Source organism: Drosophila mauritiana, chromosome 2L (genome assembly GCF_004382145.1).
Source record: "Drosophila mauritiana strain mau12 chromosome 2L, ASM438214v1, whole genome shotgun sequence".
Taxonomy (NCBI): Eukaryota; Metazoa; Arthropoda; class Insecta; order Diptera; family Drosophilidae; genus Drosophila; species Drosophila mauritiana.
Genome location: NC_046667.1, coordinates 13,930,704 through 13,956,462, shown reverse-complemented (window position 1 = coordinate 13,956,462; position 25,759 = coordinate 13,930,704). Strand labels below are relative to the sequence as shown.

Sequence of the window (25,759 nt, the reverse complement as noted above, 5' to 3'; positions counted from 1 at the left end):
CACTCAGTGCTAAGGTAAGAAACTTTACTGGGTGTGGATTGTTTTTTGTGGATTTCATTTTGCACGAGGAGAATTTAAGGTTTGTGTCCTAACTACTGTCTTCGAAATTAAATACGGTTTGTTAAAAATTTCTTTGATGATTAATATGTTATACCCATTCTTATTTACGGAAAACCAAATTAATAATATAATATTTTAAAATTACTTACCGATCTCCAAAAGTGTTGTGCATGCAGTCGCCGCAATTTCCGCTCTGCAAATCGCAGGAGTTTGAGTGTCCGTTGCAGGGACACGGGATGCACTTGCTCAGAATCTGATGGTTCGAGGTGTTCTCGTAAATCCGCTTGAATCCAAAAGCGCAGCCCTCGCAGGAGAGACCGGTGTAGCCAGCTGGGCAGAGGCATTGCTCCACTTGGCTGGATGATTTTCCGCCCAACTCCACACCTCCTGAATAAATGACTGCTCTCTCGAGGGATGTTTCCCCCTGATCCGTGTGAAAAGCCGCTCTGATAAGGACAGCATCGAGGGAAACGAGAACGGAGAGAAATTGGGAACGGGTAACGGATTCTCCGTGATAGTCACCGCCCTCAGTTCGCCGAAGTCTTGTTTTTATATCAACGACAGTAGGTGGCACGTGATACCAGCCAACCTCAGTGAGGGTTATATTTAAGTTGACTCCCAATCCGTCCAAGGATTCATCGCCGAAGGCAATCTTCAGTCCATTCTTGCCGACTAGTATGACATTGGGCCCCGTCGTGGGCTTTCCCGATCTATCGCCTCTTATCACATCCCAGGACAACACCAGCTGCAGCCTCGACCCATAGCTGGTCAAGCGATTCCCCAAGTAACCCAACGGAGCCTGCCAGTAGATGGCCTCCACTTCATCCAGTTCGTTGGCAAAGATCAAACGGTTCGTTTCGGCATCAACTGGTATTGAAATAGGTTTCACTCTTTGAATATCGGTTATTTTCCAATCGTTTAGGGTTTCAAAGGCCAGGGTCTGCAGTTTGGCACTGTGACATGTTTGCGAGACACCTGAACACCAACAGCTGGTGCAACCCTCTGCATTCTCTGCGCTTAGGTCAAAATATCCGGGCGCACACTCGGAGCAGGTGCTGCCCTCCACATTGAGCTTGCACTGGCACACACCCGAGCAGGAACCTGTGGAGCCAAGACTTCCCCGTTCGTCGCACTCACACCGTTTGCAATCGTCTCCGTAGTAGCCCGGAGCACACTCCTCGCAGTTCTTTCCCTGGAAGCCCTCCAAGCAGTTACAGCTTCCTCCATCTGACTGGCAACTACCCGTGGAACGAGCAGGATTACACGAACAGGGCAAACAGGGATCGGTGAGTGGTGCATCCAGCTCCCTATAAAATCCCATCTCGCAAAACTCGCACTCAGTGCCAGCCGTGTTATTCGAGCAGCTCTGGCAAATGCCCTTGTCCAGAAAGGGATCATAGGTGCAGCTCTCGGCGTGACCATAGCACTGGCATATCTCGCACTGTCCGCCCATTTGATAGGGGCGATCCTGGAAAAGCGGGCAGCACTGTTCGCACTGGGCACCACAGGTATTGTGCTGGCAGATGCACTGCATCAGAGGGTCATCCGGCGACTCGTGGGAGCGATTGGCGTGCCCATTACAATCCAGACGGGCACTCACCTTCAACTGGGACAGCGAGTAGAAGCTGTGCTTCTCCAGCGACGGAGAGTCCAGCAGCCAGTCCAGACTGTTGTCCTGATTGGCCGTGGAGTGCATGCCCTGCAGCCGAATCCTTATATACCGAGTCGTTATGAACTTAATTAGCTCCGGACTTTGATCCGTGGCTCCGGGGCGATTCTTTAGCAGCGAAGCATGCAACACGCCGTTCTCCAAAGGACCCGGCTTCGAAAACTGAGTGGAGCAAATGATTTCTGTATCGTTCTGGAAGACGTATTTGCCATTTTGCCCGGATAAATTCCATCGTCGCTGGCAATCCGCATCGCTCAAACCGAAATACTGCCATGGCTCAAAGTTAATCCCATTCAGTGACTTTTCCAGTATCCATGAGGCTGGACGCGGAGAGTTGGCTGATTTCAGCCACACGGAAAAGATTTGATAATTCTGTAAAAGAGGAAAGCGTTTTAGCACATTAGTAAAGGCCTTAAATATTTTTGAAAAACCTTTTTTTAAACATTTATATATTTATAAGGAAGTTTCTTTAAATGTTTTTATGTTCGCCTTTTTGTAAATTTTACCGATTGAAGAATGGATATTCCCACCATAAACAAACCACCATCACACCTCAGGACTTCGATTTAATAGCCGATGGGCAAATGAGCAATAAATTATGTACGCACCCAAATGTCAGTGTTTCTGTCACCAACTGATGTTTCTATTCACTCGCAGGCGTATGTGTATATCTTTGCATCTGTGCATGACTACCAGCCAACTACGACTATATCTCTTCGCTAATGTCGTGTGGTACTGGCAAAATCTTTTAAGCCAACATTGCCATCGCCGCGTCATAAATCTACCGAACTGTCAACCAACCGCAACCCTCCAAAACCGCCGCCCAACTGTGGCTCCTTTCAACGTGGCCGGCAGCAACAGCTGACAAACGATATTTGGGAAAAATTGTTCGGTTAAAATGAGAGGAGGAAAAAATATCAAATCCACATCCAAATGCCAAAAACGTCGCGTGTTCGAGACGCTGAAAATGTTGCGCCTATCGAAGATCAGTGGCCAAAAAAGCCACACAGTAAAGCCAAAAGCAAGGCAGGCCAAAATGAGAAATCAATAAAAGGCATGCAATTGAATTTTCCGACGGGCGACTTGTGGCGAAGGTGTGGCCAGGTGTATAATTGATTACGACGCATTGACTTAGAGCAGCCACATGGCGCCATCTAACCAGATATGTGGCTAGCGTTATTTTTTAATTTTTCCCCAACTTTTAGCTAGTCATCGCGAGTCCCAGTTAACTCCGCAGACAAATCATAAAACGATATCTTAGAGCAATTGCTGTGCAGCACCCAACCAAAAACAACTCTATCAAATTTCAAAGCCACTTGTTTACCCACAACTCACTAAGTAGCTAATGGCATCAGCAGCACACACACATACGTTTTCCACGATTTCCCAAAGCTGATAAAATGCAAAAACACAAGAAGTCAAATGCCAGCGAGAGTTAGAGAAAAATTGGAAAAAAGGTGTGCGCATGCGTGCGTTCTCCTTATTGAATGCCGCCTGTATTCGATTACAGCAACAACGACGTCTGTCACAAGCTGATAAGATTACAAAAATAAATAAGCAAAAGAGACCGGCAAAAAATTAATCTGCTTGGGGATTTTAAGCGGGAATATAGAGAAGTGAAATCAACATTAAAACATATAAAAAAAAAGCACAAAAGTGTATATAAATTGGTGTATTTAATTGGTCCATCTATCTTATATATTTATTGTGGTGGGAATTAAAGGATTAAGTTATTCTCTTTTGCAGAATACTACTTTTAACCTTGTTAATTGGCATATATGTGCCATACTATTCATCGGTTCTAAATAAATTTGATGACCTGCAGATGGACAAGCTAATAAAATTGTCATACGACACTTATGGATAAAATCAAGTCGCCAATTAGCAGACAAAATGGATTAGTTTTTCAAGAAGATTATGGAGTCGACATGATGACTATGAAAATGTATAAATAAGGCGAGCAAAATACTTTCCTTCGCAGTTTTTAACTAGCAATGAAATAGTTCGGATAACTTATAACCAAAAGAAAAGTCATGGCCGCTGTAAATGCCAGAATCAAGCCCAACTTCAGTGAAATGGTTAGTACCTTAAACATCCTACAAATACTCGTATAATAAAGCATATTAAAACATTTTTCTGGAACAGAAATATGGCAATCACTGGGCCTGGTTGCGATTTAAAGTTTGGCAGAGTGCTTCGAAGGAACACAGAAGTCTCGTTTTACTTGTCTCCTCAACTTATTAAAATATAACTAAAGAAATTAAACATTAAAATAACTAGGAAGAAGATAAGGAAAGGTGTTGTATATATTACATATTACATATACCACTTATCCTTATATACTGTGATATTATTATTCATCATTCAGTTGGGAAATTGAGGCAACGCGGCATTCCGAAAATGCCTTAAAAATGAATGCAATTTAAATATATATTTAATTTACGTCATAGAGAGAGAGAGTTTTCGACTGCATCTGTGTAAAGGTTAATGCCAAGTAATCCATGTCTATTGATATTTTTTGATAATGTATTGTATAATAAAAATTAAATTTTTACCACACTAAACAAAAATAAAATTTCAGTAAGTTATGAACTCAGCTTAGGATTATTTCTTTCTAAACCAGTCAACAAAATCCGAAACTCTTCCAATAACATATTAATAACCAAAAATCATACTAAAATATATTGAAAGTTAATTTCAACTAGATTTATAAACTTAAACCAGCAAGTAACAGTGTTGTTAATAGTGATATCTATCAACTACTTAAGCCAAATCGGATACCAGGTTGTTCTTATATTATAGAGATATATTCGAGTAATAAGAGAAAATGTCAATACAAATGCTTTGTAATCTATAAAATATGTGAATTCATCCTACAAGAAATAAAATAAGAACAAGAATTTCTATTGTAAAGACACCAACTAGCTCTTCAATGCCAAAAATAAATCGCCACCCGCATTTGGATTTTCTTATCCCGAACTTACGATATCTTGCCAAGGAGCCAGTGAGTTTCACACACTCGAATTAAGGCGATAGGTTATCTCTAGTGAATTATGTTGTTCCCATCAAAATTTCTGTCCAAGCCTCTGATTGCAATCAGCTGAAGAGCAGACCGTGCTCCCGAACTGATTTCCTGCTGCCTTTGGAGTCTGTTGAAAACGAGTTCCAGATAAAGGAGGCGAACTATGTGACGTGGACTCCTTGTGTTCCTTGTGCCCCGTGGAGATGTGAAAATCGTTGTAGATTGCAATCGAAGAAGCGGCAGGTGAAGGCCTCCGGCGTAACACTTTGACGTTTTTATCAGTTTCGACCAATTGACGGCGGACACAGCAAACTTGTTTACAACGGACCACGATCGATGAAGATCACTCTTAGTATAAATATTTGGTCAGTGGCTGCTCCTCCTCAGAGGGAGTGAGTTATTGTTTATGCACCGAAACCTGTTGCCAGATGCTTGTCAACTGATAAGGCCCAATCACAGAGAGACTAACAAAATTGTTAAAATATTCAGTGGGAATGGGAATGGGCGGCAGCGAAATGGGATACCAATTTGGCGGGGTAATTTGAGTTGATAAACGAATTTGAAGGGGGCGCACATCGCATGTCGTAAATTACACGAATTAACATTTATGGCAATCAAATATTTATCGCTCAATGAAGAAAGTCCATCAGGCATAGCCGACAGGAAACTTGCTCCTCAGCGCCCAGGCACCAAAAAACTAACACGGACACCCAGTTAATTGCCAAAAAAATATATATATGCAGAACGTGGAAAGCATCGTAAAATTTTCAAAAATAAACGAGCGAAAAATTGAAGTAGACAGAGTGCAGAAACAAATTAAAAATAAAAGACAACAAATTTAGGGCTTGCCTTTAGGTTTCATTTTATCTTGCCGTATTTTGGCCAAACTATACAGTTTGGTTGCCCATTGGAACAAACAGAATCGTCTATTTTTTGTTGTCCATTTTTTCGTTTTGGCACGCTTTTAGATAACTTGGTGAATGAACCCACATGGCAGACATGTTTCTCGTATATTTTTGCACATTTTCCTCCTTTTCTCTATCGTTCACTCAGACTCAGACTTTTCGACGTGTTTTGTCTGCTCGCACCGAAGTAATCGCAAAGTTTTGTGTCTGCTGCAAGTTTTATCGCTGAAAATTTGCGCATTAATGCGGCTAAAGAATGAAAAAAGTTTTCAATAACTTGTTTGGACTTTAAGAAGTAAAACAGAATTATTCGAATCGTACAAGTAGCACTTGTGGTGTGGGGTATACTAAATCAAGTGCTTAATGCTCTAAATGCTAATGGAATGTGGTTTTCAATGCTGCTCCACCTCAAATGTTTGTACACATGTCTTCGAAATTAGCTAAATTATCATTACTTTTTAGAATTAATAATCTAAAAAGTTAAAAATGATTTAGTGTTAAAAGAACTCAGAGAAGTTGTGTTAATTATTTTTTTCGTCGTTAAAGTTTTTTACTTTTGCACGCCCTGAGCTTTTGGCCATTAAAAATAAAATCCGCTTCCTCGTAAATGACATGAAAACCATTCAAGCGCAGCTTCAATCACGTTAAGACCCCAAAACAAAAAAAAAAAGAAAGAAAACAAAAAAAGAATTGCTGGAAATTCATGCAAATGCAAGCAACTGAGGAAGCATTCTTTAAAAGGCAAATTCAGGGAAAACGTCGCGGGAAAAAAAAAGAAAAAATCGCCACAGGCCAAACAAATAAATAAATTGACCATTAAAATAATTGCTGTGCCTAAAATGCGTCTCGTACGTGGCTTGTAGCACGCTTTGCTCGTTGTTGTTGCATTTGTTTGTTGCAACCGTCAGATGTTGTTTGCTTCTGTTGGCGCTGCAAATGTTGCAACAACTTGTCAAACATTTGAATTACAGTTACGAAACCAATAGCGATGCCAAGTGACCGGCCCCTCGCGCTTTATTTAGTTTGTTTTTTCATTGGCCAAATTTGGCTAAATTTAATGAAGCAATTAAATGTCTGCATAGAAAAGTCATACACAAACCAACAAACATAAAACATTTCAAATTGGTAATACTCGTATTGGCCAAACTGGTCGCATGATTGCCGGCAATACTTAAAATGCTTTGATGGCTAGGATTTTATGCCCCAAGCTAAGAATTAAGGTATAATAATAATTGACATTAATTTAAGCTAAACTTTTCTTTCAAAAATATAATTTACATTCCAATTTTATGCTAGAACTGGTGTGTTAAGCAAAATTAAACAAAAACAATCCTTAAAAACTCGAGCACGCTTTTTTAAACGCATTTCTATCTACCTATGCATCGACTTTAGTGTATTGCAACCCATAAATTGTTTGCAACAGATGTTGCTTTCCTTTTCACATTATTTAAAGTATCCCAGAACCGCACTGGAAGTTTTAAAGCCACTGGCCGAGTTGTCCGTAGAATTCTCGCTAGACTTTCAATTAGTCACGCGCGCCCCAAAGCCATTCAAGCATAAATCTAGACATTGTTGTACGAACAGACAGGCTGACAGACTGCTTACTGGCAAACTGACAGACTGGATGGCTGAATGCCTGACTGACTGGCAAAGAGACATATGTATAGACGGACAATCTTTGGCCATGATTCTGGCCAGTCTGCGAGGACTGCCCGAGTCTGTCGCCTTTTTCCCAGCGCGGAAAGAAATATTTTAAGCTGTCAAATCGTTGACACACGCCTGTCGTTTCTATCTTGTTCCAGAGCCCGTTGCCGTTGTAAATCACTCGATTAGTCTAATTGTTAAAATCCACGCCGGGAATGGGGGAGAATCCGTCGAAGCCTGGAAGTCCCAGAAGATTTTGTCGCCCGTGAACATGGCGACACACCAACGTCAATGTCAAGTTTCGTCTGAGGTCATAAATCGTGTTGGGTTTCGGTTGGCTTGGCATTGGGACTCGAAGCAACAGAGGGAGATCACTCTAATGTGTTTCTAAATAGTTGTGACAAATGCACAAGATATTTTCACAGCCAAATCACACAACACACTTAATTGTGCAGATAGCTAATTAGTAAACTTGTTAGGGGAGCATCTATTTCGTCGAAGTTTATTGAATGGGACAGTCAGCAGCTGCTAGAAATGCCTGGGAAAGGCTGGAGACAATGAAAGAATCATTATTCAGGAATGAGTAAATGACAGTGTATTTAAAATTTAATAAACATGAAAAAAATAGTTAAAATTCCAATAAATGTTTCATAACTTGAAAGCAACGTAGAAGGAAATATTTTTTGAAAAATTCCTGACAAGCTGTGAATATTCTTTGTCACTCAAGCAAATCAACGGAATGAGAGCGTGTAAATTTTGACACATGCCCCTCATTTGACTTCGTTTCCTCGGCATCCGCTATGTCCATATCTGAAAAATCATGGGAACCTATACATATTGTGCTCGTTCGTTGTCTGACCAAAAATGTAGTACATGGCACAATTGCTTTAAAAAAGAGCAAATCGTTCGACACATAGATACACACATTCATACGTACATAGAGGAAGGCCATAAAAGGTTGGCCATTTATATTAGGACTCAGTTTGGCAACTAGAAATAAGTATTCAGCATTAATTAAGTGAAGCGACCAATTTAAATACTTCTGTATAAAGTTGCCCCTTTTGCGAAAGAGACGTGCAGGAATTTATTAATAAACTCCGAGAGCAACGCATGGCTGTCATAAATCTTTCATACTTTAAGGCATATGCAAAAACAATGTTTTTAATTTTAAATCACTTCCAGTCTGTGGATATATTCCTCCTCCTTCTCGGCTGCTTCTCGTTTTAATTAAGTGCACACTCAATGCCTTTGCCTTTGCCTGGTCTGGGTCTGGGCCAGCATTTTCTTTCCTCTTTGTGTGCCGGAAGGGTTGGGTCGGTTGCTCCAGGGGCATATGGTATATGGCAATGGGGGAATTATATCAAAACATTGATATATCTGCTGGAAGATTCGAGTGCAAGCCGCACTTGAATGTCAACTTTGCGTCGGCTGATGCAAAACAGATGATACACATTTCCCGTTTCGGTTTTTCTTCTTGGGTTTAGCACATTATTAGCCAATTGATTGGATTGGGGAAGTGCGCATGCGATGGCTTTCCGTGGTCGGATGCACTTTGAAATTCCAATTAACACTATCGACGGACGATTAGCACCCAATCGAGATTTGAGGATCCGCGCAAGTGTGAAATTAAATATGGTAACAGACGCCTTCTGGGAGGTCTACGCCAGTTTAATTGGGCCACTGCCTTGAATTTGGGAGGAGATGTTTATGTAAAGTTTTGTGACTAAACAAATTACATTAAAAACATTTAAAATTTTGTATAGCAGAGTGTATTTGTAAACATTGCCCACCGCTTAAAGAGGTTTCCAGTTGTTAAAATGCATGGATATCTTAATATTGTTATCTTTGCCTGTTATCTTCAGGCTAAGAACTAACGGAAATAAAAACATATTTTCTATTTCCCTGTCAAAGAAAGTCGCTACGAAAATATCACCCATGTAAGCCAATATGACTTAATCAAAACCCCATCAAAACGAATTTATGTTGGCCGTTTTGAGCATTAGAACTGCTAGGCTTCAAACTGGTTTTGATTCCAGTCTCAACGGCGAGATGATCACATTTCCAAGTTCCAATTAGACAGACCACAGCATGTACAACGATGGATCATGAAGCTGGCGTTAAATCGCTTGTAAATGAGTGACAACTCAGCGGCTTAATTACAAACTGGATCACAGCTCGTCTGTCGCAAGAGCTTAGCCCCGACAATTTTGGATGACTTAGATGACAGCACCGAGAGTTGGGACTCCATTCGGGATAAGTTTGACTTACCTGCTTCAGATCCAATAGTATGGTCACATACTCAAACTGCCGGCCACCCTGCAGCGTTGGTGATTGCCACCAGCCTTCTTCGAATCCCGATCCCGACGAGATCAGCGACTGTATGGAGCGCTGTTTGGCCCGATCCGAGGAATGGGCATTGCAGATGCCGCACGGTTTGGCGCCGACCTGTTTGCAGTACTCCTCGGCACCGTTCTGGCCACAAGTGGCATTCACCGAGATCTGAGCCCGTGGAACCACGTTGAAGAGCGGCGGATAGAGGCCGCCGGAGAAACTGGATGAGTACAAGTCGTCCGTTTTGAGCAATCGAAGGGCTGCAAGTGAAGTACAACATTGTTAGTCATATTGAATGTTTTAATTAACTTTATTTGAGCTAGTAAACTGAATATATGATTGCCAAGTAAATACATTTTAGGCTGCTTAATAATTTATTACTTATCTGCATACAGAGGAAGCTCGTTATGCCATTGGTTATGACTCCAAGACATTTTACCCTTCTTTTCTAAATGAAATAAATTTGTTTTGTTTTCACTGAGGCAAAAATAGTTTATTTATTGGTTTTTTGTTTACAATGGTTATCCTTTACGAATGGATAAAAAGAAATCATTTATGATGAAATACATTAATCGCTTGAATCCTAGTAAGGTCCACCGCTCTTTTCGTAGTACTCGTCCTCCAGATCCAACAACTCGTCTTCCAAATCCCTAACAATTTTGATAAGTGCTTCGTCACACTCGACCACCTTGGCATCCATTGATTCCGATTGTCTATCCATTTCCTCTTCGACGAAGGAATGATCGTAAATAATCTGGTACTCCTTGACATCATGGACCAGTTTAATTAGAGCTTCTTCTGCGCGAACGAAATTGCCAGCACGCACCTGCATTTCATAAGCATTCAATTCTTGTTCTGTATTATTTGTGATTTGGCCTGGAGTCTTCGGAGAAACTAATTTAATGAGCTCCTCAAAGTTAACCAACATGCTTAGGACATTATCCTTTAGCTGCGTTTTAAAGGATTTCAGCAGGGCCTCGTCCTTCGATAATGCGATGCTTGACTCAGCCATGTTGTCGCTCCTTCTCTTCTACTTAAAAAATTGTATTTTAAAAAAGAATATATGTACATGATATGCTTTTAGAAACCTTCAAATTCCACAGTACTTTTGAAGTCCTTGACTCCCTCGAATTCAAAGCCACTTAATTATTTAACTCTACTGAAAATTAAATAAATCAATAAACGATTAATTAGACTGCTACAAATCAAAAAGGTTAAGTTTCAATCTATGCTGCCCAAATCAGCTTGACGCTTCATTATTCAAATTCAGACAGTTTTTCCCAGGCCAATCAATTAAATTGCTCAAACCGAAACAAGTCGAGAACAAGCCCTCAAGACAACATTGCCAATAAATCACCTACTGGGGCAGCTGCTCTGGATTGCTGTGAACTTTGTGCCATGAGAATTATTGATTGGTTGACTTGGCTGGCTGTAGCTGGATTGCATGAAAAATGTACAAGTATCTCAACCAAAAGCTGGGCAACTTTCGAGATAAACTTTATCGCTGACCAACAAACGGCAGTTGTAGTTGGTAGTTGGGGCCCAGATGTTGACCTGGTATGCCATTTGCATGTTTTGGTAGCTCCAAATTGCAGTCTGCTGCCGTTTGCAGTTGTTTCCTTTCGGCTGCCCAGCTTTTTTGGCAATTGTCAACATAAAACTTTTGCAAACAAGACAAAAATGTTGACGTAATTGCAGGAAAATGGCATATAAGTTATAGGGAAGGATCAACAGCAAACTTTGGGGCGAATGAGAAAAGTTTTTAGCCTGGGAACTTGAATTTGAAGTTTCAATGGGTTAAGTGAAGAACGAAAAGCAATGAATCTTTGCAGGAAATTTTACTGCTAAAAAGATTATACATTCAAATAGATACTTTAGGAATCATAGAAAAGTTAAGTCATTCAAATTTTTTCCAGTGACTTCTTTTGAACCTAAAAGCCAAATTTTTCTTTGCCAATCTAAGCTTTTTAAAACTTTTTAATGGTGTATAAATATTTTCATTTTTTGTGGCGCGTTCAATTTGTCAAAACATTTAATCAGCAATAGTTTTCTCACTTAAGCTGTCAGCGGTGGAAAACGTGAATACATTTTAGAGGGGTTATTTGAGTTTAGAGGGACGGGTTGGGAGCTAAAGAGGCCTAGACATGGCTCGCAATAGCCATTGAAAAGGCCACCTCCAGCCTCAAGTCACCAGTTATTTAACTTCTTTGCCTTTTTTATGCTTTTGGCTACCGCAAATTTGTCATTTGTCAAAACATTTAAATGCCATTTGCCGGTTTCCTCTTTAGTTGGGCGATTTTGACAGCTGTCGATAAGTTTTTCTTTCACGCTTTTAACACTTTACGCTTGAACTTTGCCCAGAGCAGTTTTTCCTGCTTTTTGCTTTGACTTCAAGACATTTGTTCGGATCGCTTTAAATCAATTTTTTAGGTAAGCCTAGTTTTCTCAGTTTTTCACAAAGTGAAAGTGATAGTCTCACAGCTATGTTTCAGACTATTATTGGCTGGCATGTTTGGTGTCAATTATTGATGACTTAGGAATAAGTAATTCGGAAACGCTTTATGGTCACTAAAGCGGAGTTTTTGTTTGATTTATTGACGGTTATTAATTTGATTAAGCTGGAGGTAAATTTCCTTAAACAAAATAATGAATTTATAATTTTCATTGGCTGGTTCTTCTGACGTCTACAGTGCCTTTACCTTCGTTACTAAAAGTTGATAAAAATCTAATTATTTTCATACATTTTCGTGTCTTCTTTAATTAAAATGTAAATATGTATTCCTTTAATTTTAAGAGCATATCCTGTTCTTTTTTGTTATATGTATATTCATCACATTGAGGATTTTGATTACTTCCCCGACCATTCATCGAGTTGAGACCATTTTTAGTATTTTTCGGCAGCAAGTTATCAAAATGCTTAAAATTGGCTTCGTCTCGCTGTCCATTTCGGTTTCTTCTTTATAAAATATTTTTCAGCTACCGAAAATCATTATTTGTATGCAATTTGACGGCAGTTTCCTTATGCAAAACACTTGCAGAAATAATTGGACAGGCGAATAAAGTCCCTCGGACAGGAAGCACTTCAGTTGCCAACTAACTGGAGATTACCTTAACAGCCAGCTTGTCTATCCCAGCAATTGGTTAATTTCCATTGCCATCTTTGAAGTTGGATTGCAATTGCAACGGCTTAATAAGCAGCTGGAGAACGAGGAGATGGAGTTGCCCCATTCCGTGCCTCTGTAATTTTTGCCTCCAGCTGTCGGTTTGTGTGCATAATTGGCCAGAAGGAAAACAAGAACGGCTGGGAGGAACCGGGACCCCATGGGGCAAAGATAGCCAAATCCCCAGCCGCCTGTCCGAAAATAGTGAAAATATTTCTGTACCGCGTGCGCCGTGTCGATATGAATGAAACGGCAAACAGTAAAATGCTTTTAGATTCTAGAAGCACGTGGATTCAAGAATTCCCCTACAGATTCGTTGCCTCTTCTTAGTGCGTCTATAATGGTTTATATTTACCTGAGATTGGTAAAGAGTATGCAATGCCTTTATATTCTTCACTTTAATTCACTTCAAACTTAAGACTATTAATAAAAGCAACCAAATTTATTCTTACGAAAATGAATTGCAAGTAATGACAAATAGAGCTGGAACTTTGCAGTATCGATATACATACTTGCATTTTCTTATAGGGCTGGAAAGTAATAATAACTTATCGGCTATGTATCGATGTCCAAAAGCCATGCCAACTTTCATACATACATAAATAAAATTATTAATCGAATATTAAATGTTTATCTTATAAGAAATTAAGATGTTTTTGTACATATATGATGTGTCTATTGTCATAATCGATTTTTATAAAATAAGTTAAGTTTTCACATGTTTGTTAATTCTTTTTCGTTGCATTATTATTTTAATGAATCACTTAATTTTCATTTAATTAACTCTACTCAAGTGAAGAAAATTCATAAGCGTCTGCAAGTATTGTCACGCCGAAATGGAAAACGTCACACACAGCTCCTCAAACTGCATTTCCCCTAATTGCATCACCCACACATCGCGCTTGTTGTTGCTGTGAGTCATGCAAACAACAACGGACTCCATTGAGTGGCAGCTACCAGTCTTCAATACCAAATCAAGCATTACTTGCATAACCCATTGGAGTCATCGACCACATTGTCCCATACCCATCATGATGAACATCATCATTGCGATCGGCGGGCAGACCAGACCAGACCGGGGCCTGGATAAATATTTTTCCAAAACACAACTCGAACATGGATCCGAGAACTCGGACTGGATGCGCCTCTTGAAGACGTCAGGAAAAGCCAGTAGCCGGTAGAGAAAGAGCTGGTTGGTTGGACAGACAGACAGACAGACAGAGCATGTGTTCTTCTCACCACCATCGGTCAGCAGCTTTTGAAGCACCCACTGACGGGACCCAACAAGAACTCAGCTCCCCGGCATGCGTCTGGCACCCAAGTGATCCAACCATCTAACCATCCAACCATCCATCCATCCGTGAGTCCATGTCCAAGCCATCCAATCTTAACCCGTTCGTTTGGTTCCCACTGTTTCCCGGCTTTTAACGCAGCGCTGCACTGATGCATGACCAAACATCTTCAGTTCTGGTCAGTTTGGAGCTCCGTGCTCCCCCTCACACCGTTCATTTTATTTCTTTTCTTGGAAATCCGTTGACGCAGCTCGCCGAGACAACCCCGTGTGTCCATCGTCATGTTTGTCAGTCGTTGGTTTGTTAGCCAGTTTTGTTTATTTTCAATAAATATTTGACATTTGTCTATGCATTTTTCCCGAACCTCGGAGGACAAGTCAAGCGTTTGGCTGCCAACACCGACCGGGTACATTAATTTTTCAAGTACTCGAAGCCAGTAACATGCCCCCTCTAACACCAAAAAGGTTCGGTTTACACACATAGAACCCGCCCATCGAGGGTCGTAAAAGTTTGGCTAAAATTGTCACCTGTCACACACACACGAGCTGAAAAGTTCTGAAGCGCTGCAGTTCCATTTCATTCCCCTTTCATCTTTGCGGATGTTTGATTTGAACTTTGGATGCAAAAGGAAAGGAAATTGTTTACCAGAAAACTTTCAATGTGTGAAATTCCCCATGAAGTGTTGACACATTCGGGTATGATCTAATTTTTAAGAATATCACAATAACAGTGCTCGTTCGGTATGTTGAACTAATAGCAGATTGTGTTCTCATTTAGAAAAGACCAAAAAGAAAGATATCAGATAATCCATTCAGTTTAATACCACTGAAAAATAGTTTTAAAAATCATGATTTTTTGGCATTGACATTGTTCTCTGAAAAGAGAGTTTAGTTATAGCGATACTTTGCCGCCTAAAAAGATCAGGATATTCCCGGACAACCATTAAGCTCATTACTTAAGAGCTCTTAATTAAGCGACTTGTTTTATCACTTATCTAATCGCGAATCAGAGTTGTGTAAGCCACTGGCAAAATATTTTCGTGTAGCGGTTCACTTAATAATTTAATAAGCCCCACGAAATCATGAAAATGTTCAAGTCTTTAAGGCGAACTCACCTTCGCTGCACTTGTGCTGAGATAATTATCACGATTTATGAGTCAAAAGCTCTTATCTACCACTTGCAATCATTGCACGAAAAGGCGTCGAAAGCCCCATTCAGCCATTAGCCAAAATGCATTGCGGCCATTAGATGGGAAAGGTGGACAAATGGCTCCATCGTGTTTGCCAATCACTCGAAATGCATTTTCAGCATCGTTTTCCAAGTCAATGTTTGCCCCGCGTTGCTGTTAACCAACACTGCTCCGAATGCTGCACATGCGCAAACGAGATCTCGAGATCGGTTTTTTGTTTTTTATTTTTTGGGGCTTATGGGGTCTCCTCTCATATCGCACTCATTAGTTACGCCTGAGTGGGTTTTGGGTGAGCTTTGTGATATTCGATATCTCTGGCAAAGACCCGCGAGGAGACACGAGTCGCCCACACTTCTCCTCGGTAGGTTTCCTTGGAATCACTTTCAGATTTTTGGTGCACTGTTAATTTGTCATCAACTGTCAGATTTTATTAATAACTCCGGTTGGTTTTAATTTTCGTTTTCTGTGCCCAGGCAAAAGACGCGAGTCGCATAATAAGTAATGTCATAATTAAATTTATAAAGTCTGACTCATCTTCTCCACAAACGGACTGGTACTACTGACAAGTTGTGTCGCCGACATTGTCGTCTGTCTAGACAAACTGAGATTATGACTGTCCCATCGGACTATAGCCACAGGAAAAGCCAAATGCGAAAAAGGGAAACTATAGGAAGTCGAGGTGGAGTTGTGGCATTCTTTGGGTGCACAGAAAAAGAAAAGGAATATGAATGGAATGGATGACTTCATGCGCTTCTGTGCTTCAGTTTGCAGAGAAATGGGAATCCACCAATATTTAAGAACCTTAAAGTTTTCAGGGAATGATAAACAATTTCAGCTTCTTAAACTTGAGCTTTGTTTTTGGATGATTGTATTCATATTAACATAAATTTGTATATTACTAAAATTTCACAATAAACGAAATGCTTCAAAAGCTGTTTAGATAACTTTGTTAATGTTAAATGGCTGTACAAGTCAACTGATTTTATAAGACAAGCCATAACTTCATTACTGCTCTTTAAATGGCACGATGTCTGTTTTAACGACTTAACCGGCAGTTAAATCAAACATTAACTGGGTCGTCCGGTCATCCGCAGGCTTTGAGTGCTATTAATTCGAATTGACGGCCATTAATGGCACACGCTGTACGCGATCGGCAATAAACAAATCATTTAGTCACAAGAGAGCTGTCCCATTCGGGTTTTTAAAGTCAAAAATAAAAAATAAAATTATAAAAAAACGAAAAGAAACGCCCCGAATCGATGTTTTGGACAAACTTCAATAAATCTATGGCGGCGGCGACCAAATCAGGTTGGCTGCCAACCTTCCTGGCAATCACAGTTGACTTGTAAACTATTTAATTAGCACATGGTCCGTAAGCGTGTTAGTTTTGGTTGTAAAAAGGCGCCGACCAAGTGTTCAAATCACTGGGAAGTCAACCCACGATCTCGCTGCAGGCGCCATTTGAGCCATTTGATGGCGCCGCCGCCGTTTTGGCCACCAACTAAAGTTGGCCAATTGTTAGGCCTCCTTCGAAACCCCTTTCGTTTCCATTCAAGGAGCTGGTTAATTGTTCATACATTGAAGAAATTGCATTAATTTCGCTTGTTTACGTTGCATGTCGTCCGACGCTGATGTTGATGATTCGTATCTCTCATTTTGACTACAAATTTTTATCGCCTTGTCGCCGACTTACTCATCTAACCAGTTTCGCCTCAGTTTCTTCCTATTTTGCCGGCTTGTTGTTTTGTGTTATTGCCATTTGATAAGCCTTTATCCTGTCGCGTCAGCGTCACAAAAAATGTTGCTATTTGAGTGGCAATTAACGATTTTATTGAACAAGCTGCCGTGGAATTATCTCCTAAGCTGAATGCGAAAATGGTTGGGAAATTTTCAAGCCAAATCGATTGGAGTTACTGTTAAGCCAATGCGACGTTGATATAAAACGAACAATTTTGGTTAAGCAAATTGCGTATGCAATATGGTTACGATTGCGAGTGATTGGAAAATTAGAAAACTTTGAGGGAAATACAAAATTTAATGAAGACTTAATGACTTTGATATGTTAATCTTAAAACCAGTTAAAAAATCTATTATGAAACTTAAAATTTAAGATTGTAAAATGAAATTGACTAATTTGAGGTTTAAAAATATTAATTGGCCACAAAAGTATGATAAGTAAACTACATACATTTTGCCAGGCAACCAATACCGCGAATATATTATTTCAAGGATTCGAAAAACCGCAATGCAATTATGACATACCGACCGCAGTTGAAATAAATTTAAAGTAAACTCGAATGCTCATTTAAGAAATGCCAATAACTGGTTTCGGCCACAAATAGCCTTCAATTTGCATTAATTAAGCAATTTGTCAGGCAGCGTGTCGCGACGAGTCGGTTAACTTTTCTGATCCCAATCCCCAAAAGGCTCCAATATCTCCATTGAATCGTATCGGATTCTCCCGGCCACTTTGCATGCAACGCGTCAATTTCTCATTGACTGGCCTTGGCCAGCTGTATTTAGAACACTAATCAATGGCAATGCCAAAATGTTTCAATTCTCTCGAGCTGTCAGAGTCTGTAAGCCAGAAAGACAAGCCGCCAACGGCAGTCGACAGTCGGGATCTTGAACCTGGACCCCAACCCCAACCACAATCTGATTCCGACTTCAAACCTGAACCTGATCTTCTAGGATTCCGGCTTTCAGCGTGTGTTGGAAACGCGTGTCTGCAGACAATTTGTTTTGTCGTTTCATTAGTTTCTCAGACTGCAACTTGATTTTGGCATTTAAATGTGTGTGGAAAACGTATTTTCCAGGCAGCTCTTTTGGCCATTACTCAAGCGTTTTGTGGAAAATGCGAGTGGGCGTTACCGCAATTTTCAGGTGGATACCACAAGATTTTCACACTCTACGCGTGACTCATGTGCGGAGGCACGTTTCGGCAGCTGTCTGTCTGTCAGTTGGTTCCCCCCTTCAAATAAGCCAATTTTCTCCATGGTCTAAACCCAGTCCGCTGATGGATGAGCCTCCGTTGCGCCTTCAGTCGTCCATCGTCTACCACATTCAAAATAGATTGGCGAAAACTTGTCCGCACATGTATAAATGCGCATTAGATGCAGACAAGTGACACTAAAGATGCAACAAAAGATACTCGGCGATGTCGTTTGGGTGATTCTTAGATTAATGAACTAAAGTTATTAATGGGTTCTTGAACTTGTCATTTGATTGGGTGGTCCTATCTACATTCGTAAAAACTACATCCCGTGAAATTTCTCAATAAATCTTAGGCAGTCTTTGAAGATTGGGCAAAGACAGCTAGCTTTTAATGAAGCTTTCATCAGAAAGATTACTTAAGGGCAACACCAAAATCACCTCAAAGAAAGCCATTTTCGAACATTTACTTCCACATGTGCGATAGGAACTTCTTTTAACGCGAACATAAAGCATAATTAGTCCACTGAACTGACAGCTCCCCCGATTTAAACCCTATAATATTTACACAGCACTTTCAAGTGTTTTCCCCGCAGTTCCGTTTGGAAGAGATTCCGGCAAAAGAAAGCAGGGATTTCCCTTCCCAGAAACGAAAAGCGTTTCATCTCTGCCAAAGTTCTGAGGAGTGTGAATGGGTGTTTTATGTGAGGGAGGAAGTCGAATTTGTTGACAAGCGGAGGCCTGATATTGATATATTTGCCACGATATATAGGGTCATTAGGTTCGACGCCTGGAGGTGGCTACATAAAAACAGGTAGAAATGGAAAGCGATACGGGCAACTTTGGGGGATGTCGAATATGTGTTTAGCTTATCACTTGCATCGCAAACCGATACTCTGTTCCAGTCTGCGGAGCCTCACCTGTCTGCCTAAGGGCATTTATCAGTGAAGTTCAATGACAGTTGCCGTGGCATTCGATCAACGATCGTTTATCAGTCTCGAAAGTATTGACAAACAGCCTGATAAAGACACCGGTCCCCCTCAACGGAGTTTACAAGTTATCTCACAAAACGAAACATGAAAATGTTCCATTCAACCTGTAGATCATTTGGGGATATATGCCAGTGGTTGACACTTCGATACTGTTGAGATGGGTAAGTAGTTTATTCGTGAACGATAATGGACATGGTCGGCATTTTTTGGGTAATCTTCTGATATTGTAAAATCTCAATTTGAAGAAGAAAATAACTTTCCGTATTTAACAAGCTTGTTAAATGCTTTTTGCTATAAATACTACAAATAAGATAGAAAGACTTAAGAAAAGGTCATTGGTTTCTAAATTAAAATCAAGATGTTAAAATTGATCGGGTCTTTTCTATAAATAAAGATAGTTTCCGGTCTTTTCTATAAGTTCACCATAATTTTCCTTATCTAGTATTTAAGATTGATTTATTCACTAGTTAGGGAACCATAACTTTTTGCGTTTCTTTTTAATTTAGTTACTCAACAAGCTGCAGCTGCTCTCCCCTCACAATTCCCATTCGAGCTGACCCACATTTTCTCGAGAAGAAAACAATCTGAAAACTAGAAACAATTTATTCGCTCGCCCATCTTCGTCTCCTTATCTCAAGTGTCTGCACTAACGAGCCTCGAATTTGTTATACACTCCGTGCAAGGCCCCTGAATATAGACCCTGGGTGCCCACTCCTAGCTCCTAACTCCAAACTCCCAACTCCCCAACCATTCCCATGACCATACTATCTGGCGTTTGCTGACCCACCAACGTGTGACTGCACATCAATAGCCGCTGCTGACCCGTTAAATGTTCCGGTGGCCGTCATCATTCTGTTCTGTTCCCTCTGCGGTTGTTAGTTTAATGCCGGGCTTTGGTCGACGTCGCCGACTCGCAGACGGCGTCAATGTCTTATCAAAACTTGGTCTATAACATTAATTTATGGCCAATGCAAACATAGGCGAGTTTTTCGGGCAGACCACTTCAAAGTGCCCAGAGTTTTTCTTTTCTGCCCTTCTGGTACTCTCCCATGGGTTAAGATCGAAAATCTCGGACCAACAATTAAGTTCCAGAAGAGTAATGCTCCCCACTTGTGTAAACTCCAAATCGTTTTGATTCGCTCATGTTGATATAGGAGTTTGTGAGGTGGATTTCCATAGATCATTTGTGGCGTCTGCTGTCAGCCAAGTTTGGTGTTAAACTTCCCTTTATTTGGTCCACAGAACTATTTGTTTACAAACGCCCCCCGGTTTTCCCTGTTCGTGTTGTTTACACACAAAGTTTCTGGCGTTCCTAGTTTGTGTGTTCCGTTTTGTGGTCTATAAAACTATTTTAATGGTCTTCAACTCTAGTTTAATGCTGCCGGAGTGCTCGATTACTTCAAAAGGCTGGGGCAGAATTATTTGAAAGATATATTAAGTTTCAATATCGAATTACCCGAAGAGCAAGAACAATGCTCCACGGTCCATTGTTCGGTTTAAATGAGTTCAACAATTGTTTTCCCATCGCTCTACCCTTTGTTTTGGCTCAGTTTTGACATGTGTTGATATGAGCATGTGGAGTTTTCTTTAAGTGTAGGCTGAACTATCGAAAGTTGCGTTTTCTTAGCTGGCCAGCTGCCTTATGCATCCATCATTTTGTGCATTTCCGTTAAGGCAGCGCAAATTATTGGCCCGACCAGGTGTTACTTGGCCGATCTATAAAGTGCATTTAAATAAATTATCACAACAAAGGGCAGTGTGAAGAACAAAGAGGGGCCAGAAATGAATGCAGGTGAGAACGAGAGATTTATAAACGATAAACAACAGTCTGAGTTACAAAGGGTACTTCTCGTTCCCGTAGATATAGAAAACAAAAAATTTTAAAAATTCTTTCATGATTTTTTTAAGCTCCAATAAATTCGGCAGAGTATTTCTTTACCTTAGCACATCATTAACTGAGATACTCTTTCGTCCCCATCTCACCATTAAAGTGCATTAGTTTCATCATAAATGTATATTTTTCACCACAAAAAGGCTTGACCAACTCGTTTGAGGCTCTTCAAGTTCAATACTTTTGCTTTCCCGCATGGCTTGCCGGCAATAGAAAAGCAGAGTTCACTCAACTTTTACAAACTTCACATGTCAATAAAAAATTAAAAACAAATAAAACTCAATGACAACAGGCAGCAGCCGACCACTCTAAACATTTTCCCACCAATCTAAATTTCCAGAAGCAGGCGAAGAGAACTGAAGTGCGCTTTTCATCTGTAAGCATTGTGTAATGCAGTTAACAAGAAACAAACAAAAATAAAGCAAGGCAAAACGAAACGAAACTAAACGTAAAAAGAGAAAAAACCAATGAAGAATGCATTTTCCAAACACTTTTCGATCGCCAGCGAAAAGCAAACAGCAGCTACATATGAGTTGGCCATGACTTATAGATACCAGTATAAAGAATGTATCCGTAAGATACTTAATGAGCTGATAAAGTGTGCGTGTTTGTCCAAGTATCTGGCTGGTTGATTGGAAAACAACCCGACAATCCCACAATCCGTTCGTATCGTTTTGATCTGGTGGAGTAAATGTATCTGTATCTGTATTTGTGACCCATTTCGCCATTAGGAAACTTTCGTTTTCTCTAATCCAAACAGCCAATCAATCAATTAATGCCAATCGAATCAAACGGGCGTTATAAATACGACTTAACCGGGCAATAATTTGCGCGATCAATTCGCATTTATGTCTTCAAGGCTTTGTCGTTGAAATGTGTTTCATTGAATCGATTAACAATTGAATGATTTAGAATTGATTTGCAGTCATTATGGCACCAGGAAACCAATTTACACATTGAAAAGGTGCTCCACGCTTTCAGGTTAGCAAATGTTGTTCCGACTGGATAATCATTTTTTGAATTATTCGTATTTAAAAGATACTAAATCGCCAAATGATTGTTTACCCATTTTACAAAGAGAAAATTTAAAAGTATTTTTTTCTGATTAGATATGACAATATTCTATATGCTGTGTCTTTCCCCATTTGATTCTCACATAATATTAGTTCTTATCTTTCTAGGCTAATCATCAGCAGTTTTTATTAACCACACTATGGCATTAAGAAGTGATTATCATAAAACAGCTTTGAGATGAAATGTATCCAAATATTTCCTCACGCAACTTGGAAGCATAGCCAATTTGCGTTGGCTTTGTTGTATTCCGGAACAAATTTTAACGACAAAAACTGTGAACGAAGTGGACACAGTAAGCCACTTAAGTTTTATAACCATGGCAGTCGCTTAGATATTTTAATAAACCCTTTTCTATGGCCATGTGTGTGGGTTCTGGGTTCTTTTTGTGAAACATATGTTGCTATTAGCGCGTGAGGCATTCCATAAGGCGATACGCTACGCATGCCTCCATCAATTATCCTCTCCGGGGAAAAGACGACCTGCCTAACAATCGACCATTGTTGCTGCTGCCTGGTTACGGCATCTTGTGCACTTCCACATCCACCGTCTCTCCAGAAATCGACCACAATTACAGGGACCAGGACCATCAGAGCCAGAGACCCTGGCGCTATTGTTGTCCTCAATCCTCAATGTGTTCTCCCGCTTCGGTTCGGGGTCATGTGTTCGGCAAACAAATGCCCTGAAGTGCCCAGGGACCCACACAAACGCTCGAGGACAATCTCCAGGGGTTACAAAGAACATATAGAATATGTAGCCACACATAAACATGTCCATATTGTGTTTCTATTCATCTCCGCTGATCGCCTTTGTTCGCAGTGTTTATCGGTTCAATTGCCCTACCAATTGTTGTGCAAAGGTAAGACTGTAATTTGTTTAAAAATTTATGTTTTGATTAATTTTAATGGGCATAACCAGGGGTTAATACCATCATGATCATTTGTCTGGGAATTTTAATATATAATATAAGTCGTTGAAATGCGCATGCACTTATTTATTACGTGTTCCTCGTAGTTATTACCCTTATCAAGATCGTGTTTAATATTTAAAATTGAATTTATATAGTTTTAGAATTGAAATTGAATTCAATATATAATAGTCCAAGTACACATCCATCGTAAACTTTGTTTTCGCCAACTAACCAGAGTTCACACTGCCATAACCAGAGATCTATCATCTCACAGTTGGTCGAAGCGGACGAGGCGATTCATATGCCTAATAGGCAAAGTTCACATAACAAAAAGCCAAGTTTTTTTTCCAACTAACGACAACAAAGGCAACACAAGGCCAGGGCAACTATGTGCCAACGACCAAAGACCTGGCGACAACCACTGCAGCATAGCCGGACCATAACTGGACCTCTCACGTAATAACGTATAGAATTTCAAAAAATAAAAAATAAAGAGCAGCTCAGGAAAATTAAAGAATCTCTTCCTCCTGTCACAACTTTCACATGAAAGTTCTTTCAACTTGAGCGTCCAAATATGGCAGAAACACGACCAGCGACCAGGAAACTGATGGCGAGCAATGCGAGCAACTTCTGGTGCTGCACAATCGATCAGGGAACCATATTTAGAAGAGCCCATCCATAGTTATAGACATTTACCTCCACCTCCTGCTCCTCCTCCTCCTCCGGATTTCTGTAATTTTCCGTTGCGACGACGCTGCGGCGGCTTCTTCTTGGTGACGGATTCCGAGGAGGCATTAGCCAACATCGATTCCGAGTCGGCAATGTTACTTTCAATGATCAGGCCACTTTTGGTTTTGTGACGTCTCGATGATTGCGGTGACTTCTTCTTCTTATCGGGACTCGACGCAATCCGAGCTCCTGTCCAGGACACGATGTTCTGCTGGAGTTCCGTGGAGTTGTCGTTGAGCGGCAGGCTATAGTCCTGGAGATCCTTGGCAGTGGAGAATCCACGCAAGCGTTTCCGCTGCCTTTTGGCCTGACAGTGGGTGACCAGCAGGATGAGGATCAGGCCCAGTGGCCATTTGATAAAATTTCCGATTTGCATGCTGGACGAACTAAATGCACAACGATCACTAATTACACATTATATTCCGTTCGACTTTGAACTTGGATATAATTTCTGTGCTCTTTTAATAAAACCACTTGAGATGCAGGCACTTATTCCTTGGTATTTTCATTCATAATATTTTTATTTTCACTGCACAGATTGTTCTTTTTTTTATTATTTCTTTTTCAAATCATTTACGATTTCCGCTCGAATTTTTTCTCCACTTTTTACGCATTTGCTCTTGCGAATCTTTCACTTTATTTGCTCGATTTTGCGTAGACTTTTTGCAACTTTGCTACTTCAAGATTTTTGCGCTATTTAATTTTATTTTTGTTTCAGACACATTTCCCACTTTCCTGCTCAGCGACAGGCAAACATTTTTCTCGCTGGCTATTTTCGTATCCTCGACGTGAAGTGTAAAAAGTGAACAAAATCGATCTTGCGTTGCAGGGAAACTCGGAAATGGCATACAGAATTTCGCATTCATTTATTTATTAGCAGTGGCTTATCGCATAATTGCCGTTTAATTTTATGACACATAAATAAATCGCCAGAGCAGCGGCCGCACTATTCGAACGCACTATCATCTAGAATCCACCCATCGCACAGGCACAGCACTCGAGACCCGTCGCGTGTCTTGCTTCCTACGCAAACGACCGTCAAACACGAACTGATCGCAAGCGCTGCACTTCAGACCAGAGATCCGTAAGAGTGTGGACCTTGTGGAACGCATTCGCCGGCTTGTTCCTTTTGCAGCAATTCTTTCAAATATTTCTAAAGATGGAAAGCCATTCCATTACATTTGTTTTTAAATGCCACGGTAAAATATAAAAAAAATATATATTTAGAGGAATGATTAATAAATTAATATTAATAATTATTAACATTGAAGAAAGGCTGTGAAAGAAAATGGAACAAGAGTGCAGAGCCAAGAGGAAGTGGCATCGGCCTTCTGGGAAATCTAACACCTAGGAATGGGTTATGGTTTCTAATTAGGTACATGCTTTATTGATCTTCGCCGATCATAAACTGCATGACCTTTGCTCTAGGAGAATTACACTGTGAATTATTATAAATGCTAGTGGTAGGATCCTTTAAAGTGAGTCCGAAAGAAAGGAGTTTAGTTATCTAGGACCAATCACCCGAAACTAAGTCCAAAAGAATGGAGTTTAGTTATCTTGGACCAATCACCCGAATTTGAGATTTCCTAGAAATTGTCAGTTTAAACTGAAAAAGGTATTTAATTTTATATTTGAATCTAAAGAAAGATCCGAGAAAAATATGCTTTAATCAAAGGGTTAATGGATCTATTTGGGTATTCACCAATTTCATATTTGTTCGAATTCTTTTTTTCTGAAGTCCCACATTTAAAGCTAAATTTATAGAAATTACCATGCAAACCTTTAAACGTACACATGCTGAGAATTAGTCATAACAATTAATCCAGTAACCAAGCGCGTCAAGCGCCATAATGATGCCGCTGCGCATCCTAGTGTGGAACGCCGACGGCGTATCCACGAAGTTGCCTGAAGTAGAGTGCTTCGTGCGACGTCACGAAATCGATGTATTGCTGCTCAGCGAGA

General features: G+C 40.3%; 2 protein-coding genes across 6 annotated transcripts in view; both read right to left on the bottom strand.

Annotated features, from left to right (window-relative positions):
* LOC117135169 (laminin subunit alpha-1) overlaps window positions 1-24,831 on the bottom strand; it is a 65,062-nt gene extending 40,231 nt beyond the window's left edge. For both annotated transcript variants that reach the window (XM_033295228.1, XM_033295229.1), the window contains exons 1-3: window positions 23,765-24,831; window positions 9,569-9,891; window positions 210-2,101 (exon numbers count right to left, since the gene is read on the bottom strand). In XM_033295228.1, the coding sequence (XP_033151119.1) occupies window positions 210-2,101; window positions 9,569-9,891; window positions 23,765-24,173 (2,624 nt within the window). In that variant the 5' untranslated portion in view covers window positions 24,174-24,831. The remainder of the gene's footprint in view (window positions 1-209; window positions 2,102-9,568; window positions 9,892-23,764) is intronic.
* On the bottom strand, window positions 10,129-13,267 carry LOC117135170 (mediator of RNA polymerase II transcription subunit 22). 4 transcript variants are annotated; one of them, XM_033295235.1, is made up of 4 exons: window positions 13,148-13,267; window positions 10,720-10,790; window positions 10,458-10,661; window positions 10,129-10,394 (listed from the first exon to the last, which is right to left on the bottom strand). In XM_033295235.1, exons 3-4 carry the CDS (start codon window positions 10,641-10,643, stop codon window positions 10,215-10,217), a joined length of 366 nt encoding a protein of 121 aa, XP_033151126.1. In that variant the 5' UTR covers window positions 10,644-10,661; window positions 10,720-10,790; window positions 13,148-13,267; the 3' UTR covers window positions 10,129-10,214. The 4 variants fall into 4 exon arrangements, with proteins under 4 accessions (XP_033151126.1, XP_033151125.1, XP_033151122.1 ...); XM_033295234.1 differs by having other exon boundaries at window positions 10,129-10,664; window positions 13,148-13,266; XM_033295231.1 differs by having other exon boundaries at window positions 10,129-10,661; window positions 13,148-13,263.
* Window positions 24,832-25,759: the final 928 nt, after the last annotated feature.